Here is a 24,494-nt window from a genome sequence, read left to right on the forward strand (position 1 = left end):
CCTTTGACCCCCGACACTGGCAGATTCGTCTGGACGTTCGTGTGGAAGAAAATTTGGGGATTGCGCGATCAGTGGAGAGACCGCGCTGTGTGTGGGGGATAAAAAGAACGAACGGACTGAATCTGGACTACTCTGACTGCAACCCAGGCGCGAATCCATGTGGGGGGGGGGGAAGGGGGACTGGCCCGGGCTCGCACCCCTCTGGACTTTAAAAAAAAAAGTGGTCACACAACCCCCCCCCCCCCCCCCCCCCCCCTGAGCAAAAATAACGGTATGCACGATTTTCAGATTTCCGGGGGCGATAACCAACAAAAACAAAATTATGCTCATTTCCCCCCCCCCCCCCCCTGAGGGAAATATTGATCGGCACAATTTTCACATTTTCGGGTGCAAATACAAAGAAAAAAATTATGCTCACTACCCCTCCCTCCCCCCCCCCCCCCCCCCCCCCCATCGACAAATCCTGGATATGCCACTGCTGCAACTATCGATCTACATCTTGATTTATCATGCGTCAACAATTTATTGGTTTTTGATTGGTTAAGAGCTCGTCACGTGACCAGAAATATTTCAACTATTTTAAGGTTGCTCTGAAAATGTACTATATGAGATTTAAAGGTAATACAAGGTTTTGGTATGGGGTCATGAATTTGTTTCAAATGAATATATTGGAAGCATATGCGATCCTACAATATTCAGTGATCGTTGTCGCGGTTGAAATCGAGTCTAAAGTTATGAAATTGTAAATAATAACTTTTACGTTGTATAGCTCCCTCTCAAGGTCCAGATATTAATTAAGCTATAAAACGATGTTTCTTGTCTAAAATTGACCGATTAGCTATTCCCGCTTGGAAATTATATATCACAACTACATATTCTGAGATGTTCATCGTCGCAGCTACATTCGTACGGCCGTAGGCGCTATTTGAAATTTTATCAAAATTTACCGGGAGCACCGGTAAATTTTTATATTCAATTTTCTCGAAAGCAGAAGTGTTTTAGGGGCTAAATTTTCTAGTGCTTTTAATACATCCACAGGGGCATCCAAATAATCAAAATTGTAAAGAATCACTATCCACCCAATTTTCGAAATTTCCCAAAACTTTGTATTACCTTTAATAATGAAAACAAAATATTTTTAATCTTTTTTGATTTTTTAAATTCTAAATTATATTTTTTTTTCTCAAAAAATGGTTAAAAAAAATTAATTAAAAAAAAAATAAATATTCATTGATTTTAAAAACTAACTTTATTTTCATTATTGCAAAGTTGAAACATTGATTCGACAAGGTTATCAAAATTCAATGCTTGGAAACATTCAAAGTACCAGTAATGATTATTATAAATTACAAAACGCTTAAATACAGCCCCGGCATAGCACCTGAAGAGCTCTCCGAACGCTGCTGAGATGTGTGAGATCACAGTATGGACATGATTTGCACAAGCAGACGATGTCCCATGACATCTCACACATTTTCAGTGCCTGTGTTTTAATCTTCTCTTGAGTTCTTTCTCTTATTTCACTACCGTCAGGCTAAATGTATAATCTATTGCCTCACTCTAAACCCCGCGTATGGTTTGTATCGCTTGTAAACAAAATAAGACACCATTGTATATTCAGCTGCACACACCGCGGTATGTTCTGCGTTTCAAGAGGGAACAAATACCGTCCTTAATATTATTCTGGGGGGTTTTCAATTTGAAAGTCTGGTTTCTTTGATTGTTAATTAACCCCTATCCTGTGTATTTACAAGCAAAAGATTTTAGTTATCAGAGGGCGCGTTCATGCTTGATTTTGACGGCCAGAATCAGGCATCTGTTACGCGTTTAGTTTAAAACACGATTGCGTTCATGCTCACTTTTGTAGAATCACCGAAAAACGGCGATCACGATCGCCGATCGTAAACTTACAAAAAGATGCGTTTACAATTTGTAAACGCGTTTAAATGGGGTAAACGCACTGACCTCTAGTGGGTCTACGTAGCATGCGCACACAGGTTTGCGAATCCAGCTGAAGGCCACCCAAGGAGAATTGCCTGGAGAAGTGAGCATGAACAGTGCACCGTGGAACTGCGATTACGATGAGCGTTTACAATGAGCGTTACAAATCGCTCATTCTGCCTTCAAAATCAAGCATGAACGCGCCCAGAATCGGGTCATATCCCCTTTTGAATGGTTTGACATGCCATTACATTTATATTTACATCAATAAATCAACGTATCTACCTATTCTACTTTGCTATGTTGCACCTCAACATTGCATCACCGAAACTTAAAACACATCGCCAAATTGCTCATACCCCCCCGCCCAATAGCGCCCTGCGCCTTGCATCCGAGCGCTGCCAACGTAACCTCTTCCTCTTATCTCTTCGCATCCGAACGGATAAGTTACACTAAAAATCGCTCCCAAAAGTTGAAGAGTTTTTCCTCTTTAGTCGCTTTTTGGTTCGCATTTTCGCCTTTCATAATTATTCTCTACGATTTCCTTTTCGTTAGAGAGTAGTTTCACTCCGTGAATTTATTTATTTATCAGTATTCTAGAACGTTTTCTTACCGACAACTGTTCTTTTCCTCTTTCGCGTTTTCCCGTTCTCACTCCAAGGTCTCGGGTGCGTGCGGGGGTAGTCGGTGGGGTGTTTCAGTCACTGGTAGTTTATTTAATTCTTTTTCATAATTGCTCGTACCCTTTGTTTAATCTTTCTTTCCCGCAGGTTTAATATGTCTCGCAGTTCTAATTTTCTCTTAGCAGGTTTCTCTAAGAAGAAATCGAATTCTGTCGCGAGAAAGAAGACGAAGGATTCTAGCAAGTCTTCGTTAGTTACGCCCCTCGGGAGCGGTGGTGACACCGCAAACCCCGGGGATACAAATGTCAGCGGACATTTATGCGGGCAAGGCAAGCCCATGAGAATGGTCGAGGGGGCGATTGTTATCTCCCCTCGGGACGGTTCCCGGAAACCCAGAGGTATCAACTCTGGGTGGAACGGACCTTAGTTCTGCACCGCCATCAATTGTTCCGTCAGGTCTTTTGTTTGGTCGGTGCACAAATCCATCGACGGATATTCGGGTTGCTACCGTGGATCTGGACTTGAACCGGTCACCGACAGGTTCTTCTGTTCCTTTGTCGGCTTTGCCGGTTCCGGATTTCGGTCCGGATACCCATGCAGCCGAGTCGGATCCTGGTGCTTCAACTAACCTCGCCTCTCCGTCGGTGCCTGTTCCGTTTTCCCGATTCGGTTTGCGTGGAGCTCCTACCGTCGGGCTTTTATCGGATACCCGTCCCTTTTCTTCATCGGCCGTTTCCGTTACCGCTACTTCTCGTAAGAGGCGGGGTATCCGGGACGCTGTGGCAGGTTCTTCCTCGGATTTTGTTTATCCGTCGAAGAAACCGCGCTCTGATGTTACGGAACCGTTTGCGGCTCCTCGGGGTCCGCCTTTGGTGGCTACTCTCCCTCCGTCGGTGCCTCCACCCCCGCCGGAATTTTCGGATTGGATGCGGGCTTTTGCTGACGCGTTTCGCTCTTCGATGCCCGAGTCGGCTCCTCCGGTTCTTCCTACTTCAGTTTCGGATCCGATCGCGGTTGATTTATTTTCGGAGCTTTCCGAAGATGCATCGATTTCTCCTGAGCAGTCGCCGGTGCGGGTTTCGAGTTGTCGTATTCCGCCGAGGTCCTCTCTTTTTGCTTCTCCGCCTCACGCATCGTTGGGCGCTCCGATAGGCGGGGATCGTCCCTGTTTATCTGGTCAAGATAGGGGGGGCTCGGTTGATCGTTGGGACACTGGTTCCATCGCTCAGTCGTCTGGTTCAGCTGCGGGGGATGATGCGTCTACTCCGTTTGTGTCTCTGGCGGCGGAATCGTTAGCCTTGTTTCACAAATATGTGCCCGATTCTTGTGTCGTCCCGGAGTTATCGTCGGGGCGGCGGGGCTTCCTGTCTTCTAAATCGGACTCTTCAGCAGTTCAGGGACTGTTTCTTCCTGATCTACACAAAGAAGAATTTGTGAACGTCGCAAAAGACTTGTCGCCATCGACGGGATTTCTTAAGCGGCAGGTGAACAAGTACGCTTTCGTTCCTCAGGATGCTGAGTCGTATTTGTGTCCTAAACGGGTTTCTCCCAAACTTGTGGGGGTGGCCAGTCGTTTGGGGAAGAAGTTTGGGACTCGTGGTCCTTTTTATAAAAGTGACAACTTGCTGTTTGATCTTTCTTCATTGACTGCTTCTGGTCTCCGGATGTCCGTTGTTATGGACATGCTGGTGGAGCTTTTGGCTAGTGCGGACGATCTCCATATCACTGTTGAGGATCGTTCGATCTTGGTGGCTTCGCATTCCATCGAGAAGCATCGTCGGGAGGCTGTGCTCACTAGTTTGGGCATTCGACCACGCCAAATTCCAGGACTGCTTCCACAGATTCCAGTGGCCAGCCCCCACCTTTGTGGAGATAGTTTCACTACTCTACTGCAAGCCGAGATTGATGGTGAGAAGTAGGCTCGAGACCTGTCCGTTGCTTTTCGCGATGTCCAAAAGCCGGTTCCTTCCTCCAGACCTCGTAAGAAAAGTTCGAAGAGTTCGGGTTCTTCTCGTAAGAACGTCGGCCAGTCTAAGGGCCGCCCTCAGGACTGGTACCCGGTCGAGGAGGAATACCAGGATCGTGGTCGTCCTTCGTCTCGAGATTCGTCTTACCGTGATTCTTCTTACCGTGGTGAGTCGTCTCGTGGTTCGACTTCTAGGGGTAGGTCGTCCAGGGGTAGTCATCTTCCCGGACTCCCTTTCGTGGAGGTGGGAAGTCATTCTCTAGATGATGGCTTCCCCCGAGTGCTTGGGCGGCTCCGGAGATTTCTCCCGGCGTGGGAGAAGATCACCAGCGACGCGTTTGTTCTGTCAGTGGTGCGAGAAGGGTTCTTCATCGATATTGTGGAACCTCTTCCAAATGGCGTTCACCGGAGCCGCTCTCCGACCATGTCCCCTCTTTTTCAGGGTCACATTTCCTCCGAAATCGTGTCTCTGTTAGAGAAGGGGGCAATAGAAGAAGTAGACGATCACCCGTGTCTTTGTTTGTCGCCGGTGTTCGTGATTCCCAAGCGCTCGGTTCTTTAAGAATGATTCTCAACATGAAGCGGATCAACCTTCATCTGGGAAAGGTTCATTTCCGAATGGATCATCTGGCAACCATCCTTCCGTCTTTGAATCCAGCAGACGTCGCGGTTTCTTTGGATCTTCGCGACGCTTATTTCTAGGCTCTGCTGTTGGATCATGTGCAGATTCTGATCAGTACGACTCAAGATCTCGGATTTCTCATAAATTGGGAGAAATCGGAGTTCGTCCCGACTCGCACGCCGTCTTACCTACATTAGGTGCTCAGCTAGACATTCGTCATCAGCTGGCTCGTCCCAGTCTCGACAGGGTCGAGACGATAGTCAGGACGGCTTGTTCTCTAAGATGTGCACGTCGGGTGAAAGCCGAGCTTTGGCTTCAGTGGCTAGGGTATCTCTCCAGTCTAGTCGACATTCTTCCAGATTGTCGACTATTGATGAGACCCTTCCAACTCTTTCTGTTGGAGTTTTATCAGCCGTGCGTGAGTTCTCTTTTGACGTGGATCCCCCTGTCGTCCAGAATCAAGGGTCTTCTAGGTCCTTGGCTTCATCGTTCCTTCCTCCTTCAGGGCAAACGCTTCCGAGTTCCTCTCCCTTCCGTGACCGTCACCACGGACGCGTCGCTGTTGGGTTGGGGAGGTCATTGCCAGGGGTCAATGATTTCAGGAGACTGGAGTCATCTGGACTTTCTGCCCCACATCAATGTGTTGGAACTCATGGGAGTGTTTGCTTCGCTTCGTCACTTCCGTGCTCGTCTGGTGGGTCGCTCGGTTCTGATACTTACGGACAACGTGTCGGTGATGCCGTACATCACCAGACAGGGAGGCACTCATTCTGTGGCTCTGAAGGAGTTGGCCTCTCAACTCTGGGCGTGGTGCAAGGGGGCGAGGGTGTTCCCGATTGCATCACATATCCCGGGCGAAGAGAATATCATAGCGGACTTTCTCTCCAGAGGCAAGTGCCTTCCCTCGGAGTAGACTCTGTCTCCGACTGTCTTCAGGCAACTGGTGAGAGTGTTCGGTGTTCTCGACATCGATCTCTTCGCAACTTCGCTCAACCATCGTCTTCCTCGATTTTGTTCGAGAGTCCGGGAACCAGGAGCTTTTGTTCTGGACGCTTTCGCGATCCCGTGGGGGGGGGGGTGGAGGGCTTACGCCTTTCCCCCGTTCGCATTGATTCCCCGTGTGCTCAGGAAGATCAGGGAAGATCAAGCGATGGTGATTCTCATAGCTCCTTGGTGGCCGGCGAGGTCGTGGTTTCAGGACCTCCTGACCCTCCTGGTGGGGACTCCGTGGTCGTTGCCATGTCATCCGGATCTGGTGTCGCAACCTCTGTCCGGTATTCTACACCAGCGGCCGGAAATCCTCCATCTGACCGCTTGGCCGTAATGGGGGAGAGGGCTCGTTCGTCAGGTTTCTCCGAACGTGCTGCACATTTTCTAGTCCAGAGTAGACGAGAGTTGACCAGGACGGTTTACAACTCCAGGTTAGGTGCTTTTCACACTTGGTGTGAGGAGGTGGGCGTCGCCCCTAGAGAGGCGTCTTTACCTTCTATTGCTGACTTTCTGATCTCTTTGTATGACAAGGGAAGAGCTCTGTCGACGATTCGTGGCTATCGGTCAGCTATAGCTGCAGTTCATTCGGGGTTTGCCGATGGTGCTTCGGTTTCCTCTACTCCTCAGCTAGCGGCTCTTTTGAAGTCTTTCTCCCTTAAGAGACTTCAGACCTCTGACGCCAGCGTGGAGTTTACCCAAGGTTTTGGAAGCTTTAGCACGTCCTCCCTTCCAACCGCTGTGTTCTGCGACGCTTCTGCATACTACGATCAAGACGGTTTTTCTCATGGCAATCGCTTCTGGTCAGCGTAGGAGCTCACTTCATGCCCTTTCAGTTGCCCCTGGGCATATCCGCTGGGAAGGACGTGGGGTTCGTTTGATTCCCAAGGCTTCTTTTATTGCTAAGAATCAATCTGACACGTCGGGTTCAGTGGAAGTGGTGCTCCATCCCTTGTCGGATTTGTCTTCGGTCTCCGGGGACAAGCTGTGGTGTCCCGTTCGCGCCCTCAAATGGTATCTTCACAAGACGAAGCCTTTTCGCAAGTCGGATCAGCTCTTTCTGGTTTCTCGAGAGCCACATTCGGCGGCATCTCGGGATACGATCTCCAGGTGGTTAGTCCTGGCTATCAAGGCTGCGGGCCCTGAGGCCTTGACGCCTGGCAGGGCTCCTCGTGCTCATGATACTCGCAGTGTCAGTACGTCTTGGGCTCTTTTCAACGGAGTTTCAGTTCGAGATATCTGTAAGGCAGCTTTTTGGAAGTCTCCAAGTTCTTTTACTGCTTTTTACCTCAAAGATGTGCCCGCGGTCGCTTCTCTGAAGGCGGCTTCGTCGTCTATTTCTCATTAATTTGATAAGTTTGCTTGGTTTTTACCACCCGGCATTAATCTGTGCTGGTCTATAGCAAAGTAGAATAGGTAGATATGTTGATTTATTGATGTAAATCATGAAAATCATTACTGATTTTATTATTTACGATATAAATCTACGTATCTACCTATTTTCCCTCCCTCCATCCCCAGCGCCTTTACCAAGGTGTGTTCTAGGGAACTCGTGATAAGAGGAAGAGGTTACGTTGGCAGCGCTCGGACGCAAGGGTCACGGAGGGCGCTATTGGGCGGGGGAGTATGAGCAATTTGGCGATGTGTTTTAAGTTTCGGTGATGCAATGTTGAGGTGCAACATAGCAAAGTAGAATAGGTAGATACGTAGATTTATATCGTAAATAATAAAATCAGTAATGATTTTCATGATTCACTAAACTCATAATTTGACAAATAATAGCTTTGCAATTATGTTCTTTCTTTATGCGATGTCGTCTGCTTGGGCAGTATTGGTCCATATAGTGACGTCATTAAAACATTATTTTTCCGGCGAATCTCTCGTATATCCCAGCTGCTATGGAGGTGGTTGTATTATTGTATTTATATTTTTATAAATCACCCGATATGTAGTTGACCTAAAACTTGTACGATGGCCATCTGTTAGCTTACCAGTTTCTAGTGATACATTAGTTGACATATTTGTGATTTTTTTTAAATTTCACCTTTAAATAAATTTTTAATGCAGGATATAAAACAAATATACCATGCCTTCTATTTGAGGTATTTGTTAGAACTATGGGCCTCGGTGACTCCAAAAGTACCATTTGCTTCGGTGCTGTGCCCCTCATCAAATAGTACTATTGGGGTCACCTCTTGCGCATACATGTAGTTTTAACCAGAACCTCTCAAGACAGTGTATATTAGTATATTAACCTAGTAAAAGTAACACGTAACCTGGCAGGCCCCTGCGCCTCTCCGCATCGAGAGTCGTAAAAATTTGGGATAAATTTTCAGTACCTTTACACCCAGCTCTGATTTAACTAGAAAAGAAAGCATGCGATCGAGGAAACTGTGTGGAGTTGACTGCCCTCATCTCTTCTCTTCTTTCTGTTTGCCTGTTTTGTTTGTTTGTATTTTGATTGTTGGGGGAAGGGGGGAAGGGGAGGGGAAGACTATAATACTCATTCAGTATAATTATTTTGAAGTCTTGTGCTGTGTATTTAACTGTATTATGTATTTCTGAGGGCGGTACAATTTCTTTACATATTGACGTTATAAGTATAACATCAAAATGTAAAGAAATTGTTGGTCTATAAGTTATGAATATCAGTTATGTACATCAATTACAAGAAAGATGTATGGTTTTTCGTTTGTACCGAATGAATGCAGTAAAGAATGCCCCCCAAAATGATTATTATAATCAATCTATAATCAGGCCTGATAAAAACCCGATTTAAATCGTTTTCTGATTTATTTTTTTTGATTTTTCCCGATTTTTCCCGATTTTTTTTTTTTTTACCAGATTGTTTTTCTTCTTCCCTCTTTTATCCTGATTTTACAGATTTCCCTGTTATTTTCTCTAATCTTCCCTATTTTGCCCTATTTTTTTGCAATTTTCTTACTCGAAAGGGGGAATGTTGTTACATGTAGATGCCATTTTTTCCCCGCAAATCCTCTTCTCTTTTTTTTACTCAAGGGTGGTTGAAAAACAAAAAACCTTCTTTTTTTTTTAGTGCTCACTATCACCCCTGTATAATATTCATTCTGTATAAATAATTTGAAGACAATTATGTACTATGTATTTAACTATCATATGTATTTCTGAGGGCCATACAATTTTCGTTACATTTTGATATATTGTATATCAATTAATGAAGATGTATGATATTTATTTTTTGTACTGAATGAATGCAATAAAGATTGAATGCTATAAAACAAAAAAGAACTGGAATATTCCAGTTCCGGTGCGAGTTCATGTAACTCCTGGGGCGGTATTCTGAACTCGTATTATCTCTAATATTGTTGTATCTTTGAAGATAAGATAAAGTTGGTATTTTGAAAATTGTGGTAACTTTTGTTGTATCTTTTGATGTATTTTTTCTCTCATCTCTTTGGCCGTGCCTGCGCCCAAACTTTTGTGGGCTTGTAATTGTGCGTATTATTAATAAAATGGCGCCTAATCTGGCCCATTCGAATATGCACACAAGAGATATATGACAAGATAATTGGTATTCTGAAAGATTGGTATGCGCTGGGAGTGCATCTTCAGATATGGCAGAAAGTATTCATATTGGTTGACCTACTTAATCATGCTTATATAAAATAGATCTTCATGATTGGTAGGGTCCATTAAAATGGCAGGTCAAAGATAAGATAGAGGCAGTCCTTCAAGAGATAATAGGGATAAAATGATTTTCAGAATACCAACTTACAACAATATTAGCGCTGTACTATCTCTTTAAGTTGGGACTTAACTATGGCAGGCCGTTCATATGCCACTGTTTGCTCTCACCATTATGATCTTTAGATAATATTTTTTCCTTCAATAATATTATCAATAAATGTAAATTTCTACATCCATTGAGACCAATGCCAGTAAATGGTGAGAGCAAACAATACCCATACGTGGCATGAACGGCCTGCCATAGTTTACCGTAGTCCAACTTAAAGTCGATCTTAGTCTTTGAAAAAAACACTCCCCTGGAAGATGCAACAAAAGATAACACAAAACAATAATACACCCTTTCACGGTTAAGGCCGCCATTTTAATTTGTGAGTAAACATTGCGTCATCAATATTTTCAGATGCGCATGTATTTGTTGCGTCACTGCCTGTGCTGTACATGTACGTGCGCTCACATGATACAGGTAAACAACTTTGTTTACTTGTAATTTAATGTCAGCACATGCGCACTCTTGTAACCGTGAAAGGTTACAAGAGTGCTCCTGCGCAGACATTAATTGCAGCCATTTTAATTTATGAGTAAACAAGTTTGTTTACTTGTAAATTAAAGTGGCGCCATATGTCAATATGATGTGAGCGCACTTGCAGCGCAGGCAGTGACGCAACAAAACATATGCGCATCTGAAAACATTGATGGCGCAATGATTACTTTTAAATTAAAATGGCGGCCTTAACCGTGAAAGGGTGTATGCCGCCACTCGGCCAGCGTCTTTTTTTTTCCCTAACCTAGCTATCCTACCACTGCATTTGATTAGCTCAATAGGAACCTAGACGTCGTGCGCTAGTCATAAATATTCATGATACGCACACACACAGAATCTGATGCGATAATTTATCAAATAATGAGATGTCATCCAAAAATTAAGTGCAAACTGCAAAGCTATATTTTCTTAAAGCCCATCTGTACTAGTTTACAAAAGGGATTAGACCACCCTAGTTGCAAGGTCACTAGAAGGTGGTTATCTCATCAAATCAGCTCTCACTTAACATAAGAAAAAGAGGATCATGGGGACTAATGGTCACTGATTAGGAATTGTTTGCTATATAGAGGGCGCAAGTAGTAATGCAGTGGGGCTTTAAAATAAATGACATTGCGAGAAAATCAGGAGGCTTACCGTAAACAATAGACTACCCAGGTCGTAACTTGTCCATAATCATTGCGACATACTGGTTAGTCCAGAATCTGGCTGATTTTATTTTGATCTCCACCACACCCAACCAACGCAAATATTCATTTATTCAAATATTAATATTAAGGTTACAAAAAGACGCATACGGCCCGTAATCTACATGTGTAAAGTTTCAACGTAGAGAGTAATATGTATACCCAGCTACGTTCGGTGCCTGTAATCGGGCATCTGTATCCTTTGCATCAAAATCAATATTTTTGATATTGCATGATATAATTGTAATTTGCAATCATTGACATGTACAGCATTTATTGGTTAACAATGAAAACAAAGGACCATTACTTCAATGACACATGTACACTGTATTCGCTTATAAATTATTAAAGCTATCTTTTTTTGTTCTTTATCAAATTCCGTAATGAATCAAATCAATTAACCTTGATATCTACCTCTCTCTGTCTATATTGTTACAACTATTGGAAATTATGATGATTGTATTTAGATTTTAACAATTGAATTCAGATAATAATTTAGGACATATATACATTGTATTACGGTGTATTCAGAAGTACATGTACTTGTCATTGAAAATTCTTCCATATTATAATTTTTGTAAATAGAGAGACATACAGTGTTGTAAATGATTTTGTCATGATGTTTTAAAGTTATATTATATTATCAAAAGAACTTTGTAATCAAAAGAAACAGAATACCACACACTGAGTTCCAGAATGCTGCTTTTATTTTAGTACTGATTAGAGAGGGCGATAGCGATGGTGTTGCATGTACGTTATGGCTCCATGCTACCGGTAGTCCTAAAACATGCCTAAATAATCATGTATTTTTTTATGCCTCCGCCACCGAAGGTGGTGCCGGAGGCATCATGTTTTCGGGTTGTCCGTCCGTACGTCCGTACGTCCGTCCGTACGTCCGTCCGTCCGTCCGTACGTCCGTCCGTCCGTCCCGTTTGACCGTTATCACAATATCTCAAGAACCATTTAAGATTTAAACTTAAGACTCGGGAATAGTATTTATTACCATAGGAAGACGATCTGATTAGATTTTTGAGTACGTAGGTCAAAGGTCACAGGTCACAGAGGTCAACTTATGAAATTCCTTGTATTGAGTTTGTTAGCGCGATATCTCAAGAACCATTTGAGATTTAAACTTAAAACTTAAGGATAGTATGTATCACCATAGGAAGACGATCTGATTAGATTTTGGAGCACGTATGTCAAAGGTCAAGGGTCACAGAGGTCAACTTATGAAATTCCATACATTGAGATTGTTATCATGATATCTCAAGAACCACTGGAGATTTAAACTTCAAACTTAGTGATAGTGTGTATCACTATAGGAAAACAATCTGATTACATTTTGGAGCACGTAGGTCAAAGGTCAAAGGTCACAGGGCTCATTATGTATGCAAAAACAGCTTGTGATCGCGTTATCTGAACAACCGATTGATGGATTCCTGCCAAACTTTGGTCATGTATGTATCTTGCAGAGCTGATGAACTGATTAGATTTTGGGGTCACGAGGTCAAAGGTCAAAGGTCACAGGGCTCATTATGTATGCAAAAACAGCTTGTGATCGCGTTATCTGAAGAACCGATTGATGGATTCCTGCCAAACTTTGGTCATGTATGTATCTTGCAAAGCCAATGAACTGATTAGATTTTGGGGTCACGAGGTCAAAGGTCACAGCGCACATTATGTATGCAAAAACAGCTCGTGATCGCGTTATCTGAACAACCGATTGATGGATTCCTGCCAAACTTTGGTCATGTATGTTACTTGCAGAGCTGATGAACTGATTAGATTTTGGGGTCATGAGGTAAAGGTCAAGGTCATGCGGCTCATTATGTATGCAAAAATAGCTTGTGATCGTATTATCATTAGAACAGATTGATGGATTCCTGCCAAACTTAGATCATTTATGTATCTTGCTGAGCCAATGAATGGTTCATAAGATCAAAGGTCATGGGCTCATTATGTATGCAAAAATAGCTTGTGGACGCATTCTCATTAGAACTGACAGATGGATTACTATTTAACTCAGGAAATCTTGCAGAGCCAATGAACTGAGTAGATTTTAGGGTCATGAGGTCAAAGATCAAAGGGTCATATATGTTTATGAGAAATTGCTTGTAATCACGATATTCTGAGAACATGTTAATGGATTACAATTGAACTTGAATTTGAAAAATTTCTTCCGTTTCGGTTTGTAAAATTGCTCTATGACGGAGGCATCATTTTCGACTGCGCGCAGTCGAATTCCATCTAGTTTTACTTCAAAATGATAGAATTAAAAGAAGATTCCTATAGGGAATTGTAAATGGTATACAATTTCAAGTTTTTTGAAACAATTAACAATTTGAAAGCCACACCTAGATTTTGGGGCATGTAAAAAGGTTGAAACGTGGGCTTGTTAGTTAATTATCTCAATTAATTAGAAGTTTAAGTTAGTTCAAAAGACTATTCTTGATAGCCAATTCATTCTCTCTCCAAAGTTATACCACAATTGAATGTATTGTAAGTTCCTTGACTATAATTCAGCAAAGTGAAAAGTTGGGATGCTCTGTTTGAGAGTTTTTCCATAGACTTTCTATGGTACCATTTTCCTCACATCCACCAGCCTGTGAGTTTATTATCTTACATGTATTTGATCATGAAGTTAATCATGGGGTTTGGTTGTCAAATAACAGAAAAGAAGAAGTAGGCTTTAAAAAAGGACCAAAATGAAGGGTGTAAGTATTCATCTTCATGTTAAAAATACCATTACCGTTATTTCATTTTGTTAAGAAAAATGTCACAACACCAGCCTATTATGGGTCCTAGTATAAGAAACATGCCGTTAACTGAATTAGTCATGAGCAAACTTTCCGAATGGTTCTGGAGCCATAATGTACTGGGTATCTACTTTTTCCTCTGTGCCATATGTCTAGATTTTGTACTGTAAGGTAAAATAAGTTAGACATATGGCTTATTTTAATAGGGTATGACTGAAATAAATGACTAAGATGGTTGACCTATAAATCTATGTTAACAATAACTTGACATTGTTTTGAAGCTCTATTACAATGCCATGACATGTGCTGGCAAAGTTTCATTAATGTAGACTCTACACAGAATGGGAGCTTCTAGATTTATATTTAAGTAAGAAAACCTTAGACAATTATACAATGTTGTAAATATCTGAATGAGTTCTACAAGAACATAATTTCATTAAGGGAAAGGGAAGGTTATGATGAAGACAAGAAATAAATACAAAAGACATTTCTTGTTCAAGACCATTAACTCTTATCCTGCCATAATGAATACAGCCCAGTGCCACAGGGCTAATCCCCATTGTGCCAAGCTACAAATCCCCCAATGACAAGTTTATTTTGAGATAATCTGATGGTGGCGATCAATAGCGTGTGGGAATCACTCAGCACACTACCATGAGCATGAAGCAGTTAAGCTGTGGCTCGCTCGCGTGAATTAAGCCTGTAATCGATAGCGCGCTCGTGTGTACAAAGCACTATAACGGTAGCGTGCATGCGGCCTTATGCAGGATGTGAGTTACATGTAAACCCTTTTCCTAACATCTTTTGTCCTTTTTGAGTGCACATTTAATAGATTTCCTGTGTAACTTTTTCTGAAAACATATCCTTTTGCGATCATCATGATCCTAGGTTGTACAGATCTACATTCCGGTATAGGTTTCAAGGTTAAGAGTGTGTTATGGAAGCTCTAATCGCCTTGTAAGGGGGGATATTAATGAGATGCTCTGTGGATTGGATTGGAACTGGGAATGATGACTTCTTCCACTGATCTATTGTGTTGTTTTTCTTTTCAATTTCAATTTCAGAAGGGAGGAAAGCCTTGGGAGCCACACGAAGTGGAAGCTTTACGCAGCTTTGTGGGATCCCACGCATCCCGTCTGTTTGGGAGTGGCGGTAGAGGTAGCCTTCAAGATGAAAGGCAGAAGGCGGATGCATGGGAGGAGTGCCGGATTGCAGTTATGGCAGCAGGGGGTCGCTCAGACAGGTCTTGGGAGAAAATCCGAAAAAAATGGCAGGACCTGGCTTCCGAAGCCAAAAAGTCTAGCTACCAAAGGAGGCAGGAACTCCATGGAACTGGTAGGTTTTCTATCAATTTATTTTACAACATGTACATCACATAGTTATACAAAATTTAGACTATTAAATTCAGACTGTTAAAAAGGAGAAAGGCTCTAGTGGGCAAGTGACAATAAGTATAAGGAAGTACACTGTATTATAAGGAAACCACCATGCACTAACTTTTATTAGACCATCATTCTGGGAATGTTTAATTTCTTTTTTATAAAAGTACAAACCGATATTCCTTTAACACTTGAAACAAGTTAATTGACTGATCTATAGAATGTCTTATGCAAAATGTCAATGTATGTTGTATGACCTTTGTTAGCAATCAAATTCCTTTAAAATAGTACATCAGAATCACTTCAAAATGAAATTCTATTAATTCTGGAGATATAATATTATTTTAAGTTGCCTTCTTGAATTACAGATCCATTACTATTGACTTTAAAATCATTTTTATGCCTCCGCCACCGAAATTCCATACATTGAGATTGTTATCATGATATCTCAAGAACCACTGGAGATTTAAACTTCAAACTTAGTGATAGTGTGTATCACTATAGGAAAACAATCTGATTACATTTTGGAGCACGTAGGTCAAAGGTCAAGGGTCATAGAGGTCAACTTATGAAATTCCATACATTGAGATTGTTATCATAATATCTCAAGAACCACTGGAGATTTAAACTTCAAACTTAAGGATAGTATGTATCACCATAGGAAGACGATCTGATTAGATTTTGGAGCACGTAGGTCAAAGGTCAAGGGTCACAGAGGTCAACTTATGAAATTCCATACATTGAGATTGTTATCATATCTCAAGAACCACTGGAGATTTAAACTTCAAACTTAATGATAGTGTGTATCACCATAGGAAGACAATCTGATTAGATTTTGGAGCACGTAGGTCACAGGGCTCATTATGTATGCAAAAACAGCTTGTGATCGCGTTATCTGAACAACCGATTGATGGATTCCTGCCAAACTTTGGTCATGTTTGTATCTTGCAGAGCTGATGAACTGATTAGATTTTGGGGTCACGTGGTCAAAGGTCACAGGGCTCATTATGTATGCAAAAACAGCTTGTGATCGCGTTATCTGAAGAACCGATTGATGGATTCCTGCCAAACTTTGGTCATGTATGTATCTTGCAAAGCCAATGAACTGATTAGATTTTGGGGTCACGAGGTCAAAGGTCACAGCGCACATTGTGTATGCAAAAACAGCTCGTGATCGCCTTATCTCAAGAACCGATTGATGGATTCCTGCCAAACTTAGGTCATGTATGTTACTTGCAGAGCTGATGAACTGATTAGATTTTGGGGTCATGAGGTAAAGGTCAAAGTCATGCGGCTCATTATGTATGCAAAAATAGCTTGTGATCGTATTATCATTAGAACAGATTGATGGATTCCTGCCAAACTTAGATCATTTATGTATCTTGCAGAGCCAATGAATGGTTCATAAGATCATGGGCTCATTATGTATGCAAAAATAGCTTGTGGATGCATTCTCATTAGAACTGACAGATGGATTACTATTTAACTCAGGAAATCTTGCAGAGCCAATGAACTGAGTAGATTTTAGGGTCATGAGGTCAAAGATCAAAGGGTCATATATGTATATGAGAAATTGCTTGTAATCACGATATTCTGAGAACATGTTAATGGATTACAATTGAACTTGAATTTGAAAAATTTCTTCCGTTTCGGTTTGTAAACTTGCTCTATGACGGAGGCATCATTTTCGACTGCGCGCAGTCGAATTCCATCTAGTTTACATTTGCATTTTGATAAAATCAACATTGTATCACACAAACACTACATGTTCTTGTTTTTTCATCAACTTTTACAGGAGGATTTGTTCCACCCAATGAAAAGGTCCTGCAAGCGCTGCCAGATGAGCTCAGGGATGGTATAACACCTATTAGAAGTACTGAAACTGTAAGTGAATGAAAATCGTCTACTGAGAGTCAAAAGTGCATGCACTAACTCCCATATTTTGATATATTCTGGCTCTGAATATATCAAAGCGCTTTTAACTCTTGTAGTAAATTATATACATATTTACTTGATTTCATTTTATTACATTAGATGTTAATTCAAAATTGAAACAAAGTTCCATTTATCGTGTATTAGCATCATATGCTTCATAAATTTGCATTCTCCCCCCCCCCCCAAAAAAAAGGAGTTATAAGTAGTTACCATAAGAATCCCAACTCCTATCTATTTAAGAGAATGAATCATAGGTTAAAATATAATAATAATAATTTATTTAGAATGCTAAAAACAAAGTGTACCATATCGCTTACAAAATTACAGAAAGTGAAAAAGAAACATAAACTATATAGTATTTTTATGCCTCCGTTACAAAGTATCCGGAGGCATTATGTTTTCGGGTTGTCCGTCCGTCCCGTTCTCATGATCGCGTTATCTCAAGAACCACCTGATGGATTCTTGCCAAACTTTGGTCATATATGTAACTTGCAGAGCCAATGAATTGATTAGATTTTGGGGTCATGAGGTCAAAGGTCTATGGTCACATGGCTCATTATGTAGGCAAAAACTTTATTATCTTACATGTAATTGATCATGAAGTTAATCATGGGGTTTGGTTGTCAAATAACAGGGGAAGAAGTAGGCTTTAAAAAAGGACCAAAATGCAGAGCCAATGAATTGATTAGATTTTGGGGTCATGAGGTCAAAGGTCTATGGTCACATGGCTCATTATGTAGGCAAAAATAGCTTGTGTTCGCGTTATCTCAAGAACTGATTGATGGATTCCTGCCCTACTTAGGTCATGTATGTATCTTGCAGAGCCAATTAATTGATTAGTTTTGGGGGACACAAGGTCAAAGGTCACAGGGCTCATTAGAACAGATAGACAGATTACCATGAAACTCAGGTCATGTATTTATCTTGCTGAGGCAATGAACTGAATAGATTTTGGGGTCATGAGGTCAAGTTCAAAGGTCATGGGGCTCATTATGCAAAAATAGCTTGTAATCACAATATTTCTGAGAACCTGTCAATGAATTACAATCGAACTTGAATTTGTAAAATTGCTCTATGACGGAGGCATCATTTTCGACTGCGCGAAGTCGAAGTTCCATCTAGTTTGAAAAGGTACCGATAAATCTTATTTTAGTAAGTTACAGAGGGAAAGAGTACATTGTATGTTTTAAGCGATCTTTTGAAAGAGGCAAGACAAGGTTAATTATTTTGATGGAAAGTGGGATTTTGTCCCATGAATTTCATAGCAGCCACTGTGAGACATTTTTATGCCTCCGCTACAAAGTAGCCGCAGGCGTTATGTTTTTGGGTTGTCCGTCTGTACGTCCCGTTCTCATGATCACGTTATCTCATGAACTGATTAGATTTTGGGGTCAAAGGTCACAGGGCTCATTATGTATGCAAAAATAGCTTGTGATCGCCTTATCGTAAGAAGTCAATGATGGATTACTGCCAAACTTGGGTCATGTATGTATCTTGCAGAGCCAATGAACTTATTAGATTTGGGGGGTCAAAGGTCATGGGGCTCACTATGTATCCAAAATAGTTTGTGAACACATTATCAATAGTACCGACTACCGACAGATGAATTACCATCAAACTCAGGACAAGTATGTATCTTTCAGAGCCAATGAACTGATTAGATTTTAGGGTCATGAAGTCTAAGATCAAATGGTCTCACATGTGTATGTATATGAAAAATAGCTTGTAATCAGGATATTCTGTGAACCTGTTAATGGATTACAATCAAACTTGAAATTTTCAAATAGCTTCTGTCTTCGTTTGTAAAATCGCTCTATGATGGAGGCATCATTTTCTAGATGAGATATATAGTGCGTCCCAGAAAAAACGAAAACGAGAATTAGCGATGTCTTATCATAACTTAATCACAATTATAATTAATAAATGACACATATTTGTAAAGCTTAGATCCTCCTCTTTCATTTGATGTAACTCATATGATGCATATTTCACGCATGAGTGATTAAAAATCAATTTGAAGAGAGGAAACAGAAAAGGTAATTTGGCGGACGGTATTTGAATTTCAAAGAGAAAATCAAATTTCTAGAAAGTCCGGTTTCTGCCCTTTCATATGACACCTGAATCAGGAATAATGAGCAAGGAATAACAAAGTTCTGTTTATTTAAAGTGATGCTTCCATTTCCATGATTTCAGAGCAATCCCGACGTCATGTTCAAGCTCGCTAGTCTTCACGCTGAATCCAGAGAGCATGGAGACGTGCAAGGTGAGGAGGCTATTTGTCATTGTATCCATCATATAAAGAATCTGCGCGATTGATTGTTCCATTACGCATCATGTGATAAAATACATGTCACACTTTTCATTTCATTTCATTTTATTCCATTCGTCATATAAAAACATACATAATTATAACATTGATATTTAAAGATGAGTAAAGAACATATGTACAAACAACATAACAACAATAACTAGACTTGAGGTGATACGTATGCTTATGTTTTACATAATAAGGAATGCATTTTTACGATTTCATATTATGTTATAAAATGCTCCTCTCATTATGGTCTATCCACATGCCAAATTTCAACTGTGTAGCATTGATTATTATGGTTCTTTGGAAGATAAATTGAGACAATATGTCCATTGACCCTGTACAATAAGCAGTAACACCAGTGACCCCAATTGACGTAATGAAGAATGCATTTTCACAGTTTCATCTGATTTCATGAAATTCTCTACCCGTCATATGGTATGTTTCTCATTGCCCATAGACTCAAGTTATAACATACCAAAATCTGGAAGGAAATAGAGCAGAGAAAGCAAGATACTGCTCAAAGAACAATGTCATGTAGATTCATGAAGTGAACAAAATTCACCTTCCATAGGCAGGGGCGTAGACAACGGGGGGGGGATGAGGGGGATGGCATGTACAACCATCCCCCCCAGGTTTTGGGAATGATATTTGCTTACTTAATAAGTCATAATGATGATAATAATAGTAATAATAATAATGATAACAATTATAATATTAATAATAATAATAATTATGATGATGATAATAATAATCCTCATCATTATTAGGTGGTCTGTTGAAAACAGATCACCTATTGTTTTCGTCAGAATTTTCTTTCTTTATTATTTATTTATTATTAGGTGGTCTGTCGATGACAGATCACCTATTGATTTCGCTAGAATTTTCTTTCTTTATTCTTTCTTTATTTCTTTATTTTTATTTCTTCCGTACACTTTTTTGTGCACACGTTTACTCGAAATCGACATGGTCAATTTCCTTTGAATTTCTGTCATTCATCACGCCCTATGATTTCAAGTCTAATTAACTTTTTCAAGTTCATGGGGTCATCGTGACGTCATCCAGGCGCCATTTTGTAAAAATCAGGTCATTATCATATCTCGATAACAAGTCATCAAAAATCAACCATATTTGGTATACATCAACTTCAGGTCGAAGGTCAACGAAAAATGTCAAAAAATTCCGCCCGCGCACCTCGACGCACACGTACGCGCGCATTAAAATTTTAAAATGGTCAAATTCGTTCTAAATTAATTTTGCATACGTTTCAGGCCATTTTAAGCATTTTCAAAATTTGCGCGCGCGTCCTGGCATTTTGCAACATAGAATCGCCAAATTTTTTCTGTTATCATATTTATTACATTTTTCCAAGCATTTTGATACCTTGTTTACCTTTTTCCGACCAGTAATACTGCAATTAGCGGCTGTCAAAGTTGAACGCACGCGCCGACCTGCGCTATCTGTATCCACAATACATGGGCAAAAACATGCCTATACAAAATTCATTTTAACTCTTCAGAATTGATAGATAACCCACAATTTCTTTCATATTTAAATAGATTATGAGTTGGAGGTATGATTTCATGTCTCATTTGACCCTCAATTAACTCATGACGTCATCATAATGGCCTCCAAACTCAAAATTTCAATTTGCATATTATGACGTCAGCATATTTCTGGAAAATTGACTGTATCTCTGTAAACAATGATCAATTTTCTTCCAAATTTTGATATGATCTAGCTTAGACAATTCTCTACAAATGCAGTCAACACAATATTTCATTTTGACAAAGGTATCATGGCGTATTTTTGCGATTAAAGGTGGCATGTCAATTTTTCACATTTTGCGTGTATTCTCTATGGGACATGACTTTTTCTCAAAACTGGATTCTACATTCTCGTCTTTCGCGAGCAATATCTCCGTCGTTTTATCTTTATTTACGCTGAGCTTTGAGTATGTTGTAGCTGAGACAATAAGCTATCATAAGTGTGCCCTTTATTTTTCATTCAGATGCCGGGATCATGCTCATATTTCACTTCCAAAGTGGGATTTGAGAATTCCATTTCCCGTTTACGTGTAATCTCTATGGGAAATGTTTTGGTATATCCGTAACGCACTTGACTTCCGACCTCGAGGTCCCTGGTTCGAGTCCGGGCGTCTCCAACAATTTGTTTTCTTCACTTTTTTTTCTTTTTGACCTTTCACTGTACCATCTCCTTTCAATATTAAAACACGTACAGTCGTAAATAATGTAATAAACAACCATATTTACTTTATTATTTCCCTATTATCACTTGATCCATTACTTTTTGCGTGCAATCCTTATGGGAGATGACTTTTTCTCAAATCTGGATTCTACAAAATCTTGTCTTTTGCGAGCAATATCGCCGTTATTTCGGCTTGATTTTTGTTGATTTTTGAGTATGTTGTAGCTGTGACTATATACTATCTAAATGTTCTCTCATTTTTGTCAGTCTGATGTCATCATGGTCTGTTGATGATAATCATCAACATCATCATGATCATCATCATCATCATCGTCATCACCATTACTATCAAGATCATCATCATCATCATCATCATGATCATCATTGTTTACATGTCTATATAATTTCTCCCTTTCTCAATAAAGTAAATATTATAATCTATCATAAGACTTGAAGACAGACCACCTTAATCGTCCTCGTGACGATTTAAATTCTAGTTTATTATTTATTCTTTATTTTTATTTATTTCCTACACTTTTTTGTGCCTAGGATAACTCACGTTCGGTTTCGTCAATTTCATTCAATTTTAGCACAGTCATAGGTCATTGTCATGAGACGTGACAGGAACATTTTCAAGGTCATCAGGTCATCGTGACGTCATCCAGGCGCCATTTTGTGAAATTCCATTATCCATCATATCTTCATGATGCGTCACCAAAGGTCATTCATATTCATATCACATATACTTCAGGTCACGGGTCAACAAGTCATGTCATCAAAGGTCACATAAAGGTCATGACGCGCACGTACGCGCGCGTCAAAATTTTAAAATGCTCAAAATCACTTAACTATTAAAGGAGAGTACGAATCAGGTCATTTTAAGTATTTCAAAATTGTCCGTCCGTAAGTGTCCCCGCGCGCGGAAAACGTCAAATCCAAATTTTCTACATGATTTAGATTCCTCTTACCGTAAATGACAATTTACATTAATTTCAGTCACTCTTGACCTTTCATAAGGCCTTGAGCGCGCGTCAAAGTTCAAAATCCGCGCGCGCTGCTATGGACAATATAATGCAAATTTGATCAAAAACATGCCATTTTAAAAATCAAAATAGCTCTTCAGATAGTCCATTGACCCCAACTTTTATATCATGGTTAGAAAAAGCATGAGTTGGAGATATGATTTCATGTCTTATTTGACCCTCAATTAACTCATGACGTCATCATAATGGCCTCTGAACTCAAAATATCAATTTGCATATTATGACGTCAGCAGATTTTTGGAAAATTGATTGTATCTCTGTAAATATTAATCAATTTTCTTTCAAATTTTGATATGTTTTAGCTGAGACAATTCTCTACAAATGCAGTCAACACAATATTTCATTTTGACAAAGGCATCATGGCGTATTTTTGCGATTAAAAGAGGCATGTCAAAATTTGCGTGTATTCTCTATGGGACATGACTTTTTCTCAAAACTGGATTCTACATTCTCGTTTTTCGCGAGCAATATCTCCGTCGTTTTATCTTTGTTTACGCTGAGCTTTGAGTATATTGTAGCTGAGACAATAAGCTATCACAAGTGTGCCATTTATTTCTCGATCAGATGCCGGGATCATGCTCATATTTCACTTGCAAGGTGGGATTTGAGAATTCTAATTTCCCTTTACGTGTAATCGCTATGGGAAATGTTTTGGTATATCGGTAACGCACTTGACTTTCGACCTCGAGGTCCCTGGTCCGGGTGTCTCCAACAATTTTTTTTTCTCACTTTTTTTGTCTTTTTGACCTTTCACTGTACCGTTCCTTTGAACATTAAAACACGTAGAATCGCAAATAATGTAATAAACAACCATATTATCACTTGATCCATTACTTTTTGCGTGTAATCCCTATGGGAGATAACTTTTTCTCAAATCTGGATTCTACATTCCTGTCTTTTGCGAGCAATATCGCCGTTTTTTCCTCTTGGTTTTTGTTGATTTTTGAGTATGTTGTAGCTGAGCCTATATGCTATCTAAATATCCCCTCATGTTTTTCAATCAGATGTCAGGATCACGCTCATGATCATCATGATCATCATCATCATCATGGTTATCATTATCGTCATCATCAAAAGTAGTTTATTTCTCAATACTTTGTGTCATATTCATTAGGCCTACCTTTTTTGATATTTTTTGCATTAAATTTGATCATGATCATCATGCATTATCATGATATTTTCTCAATATTTCGTTCATCAGTTCAGCTCATCAGTTTAGTTCAGTTCATCAGTTTATCCGTTTAGCTCATCAATTCAGTTCATTTCACATCAGTTCAATCTATCAGTTTATCAGTACTTTATTCATCAATCCATATCTTAATACATCATTTTACATTAACATCAGTTTATTGGGTAATTGAATTGAAGATGAGCATGATCATAAGAATTGAAGACAGACCACCTAATTCGTCCCCATGACGAATTAAATTTCTAGTTGTAATTGTGTTTATTGTTATTAGCCGCATTCACACGGTGAAAGCCAATTCAGACGGTAAAAAAAGAAAATCTTACAAGTATTTTGTGGTTATCTTGTGGTTTGGAAACCACAAGATAACCACAAGATTAATCGCGCATATTTTGCAGTGCGCGCAATCTCGTGGTGTGGAAACCAAAAGATAACCACGAGTTTTGCGTTTTCAAATGGGGCAAACCACAAGATAACCACAAGATACCTCTAAGATTGCAAACCACAAGATAACCACAAGATTGGCTTTTAACGTGTGAAAGAAGCTATTGAAAATCAGGGATGCGGATTACGAGCGTACGCCATGT

At 40.1% G+C, this 24,494-nt stretch overlaps 1 protein-coding gene across 1 annotated transcript; it reads left to right on the forward strand.

Moving 5' to 3' along the window:
- The first annotated feature begins 7,150 nt into the window (after positions 1-7,150).
- Positions 7,151-19,475, forward strand: LOC115919731. Its single transcript, XM_030973750.1, has 4 exons — positions 7,151-7,252; positions 14,910-15,180; positions 17,020-17,108; positions 19,353-19,475. Exons 1-4 carry the CDS (start codon positions 7,151-7,153, stop codon positions 19,473-19,475), a joined length of 585 nt encoding a protein of 194 aa, XP_030829610.1.
- The last annotated feature ends 5,019 nt before the right edge of the window (positions 19,476-24,494 follow it).

Source organism: Strongylocentrotus purpuratus, unplaced genomic scaffold (genome assembly GCF_000002235.5).
Source record: "Strongylocentrotus purpuratus isolate Spur 01 unplaced genomic scaffold, Spur_5.0 spur5_contig_866, whole genome shotgun sequence".
In the NCBI taxonomy this organism is placed as follows: Eukaryota; Metazoa; Echinodermata; class Echinoidea; order Camarodonta; family Strongylocentrotidae; genus Strongylocentrotus; species Strongylocentrotus purpuratus.

What these genes read in the sequence shown, in the direction of transcription:
- LOC115919731 (XM_030973750.1), top strand. Translation starts at nt 7,151, where the DNA reads ATGGTATCTTCACAAGACGAAGCCTTTTCGCAAGTCGGATCAGCTCTT. An exon ending in GCAGGAACTCCATGGAACTG is followed by an intron (nt 15,181 to 17,019) that starts GTAGGTTTTCTA and finishes CAACTTTTACAG; the next exon opens with GAGGATTTGTTCCACCCAAT. An exon ending in CTATTAGAAGTACTGAAACT is followed by an intron (nt 17,109 to 19,352) that starts GTAAGTGAATGA and finishes CCATGATTTCAG; the next exon opens with AGCAATCCCGACGTCATGTT.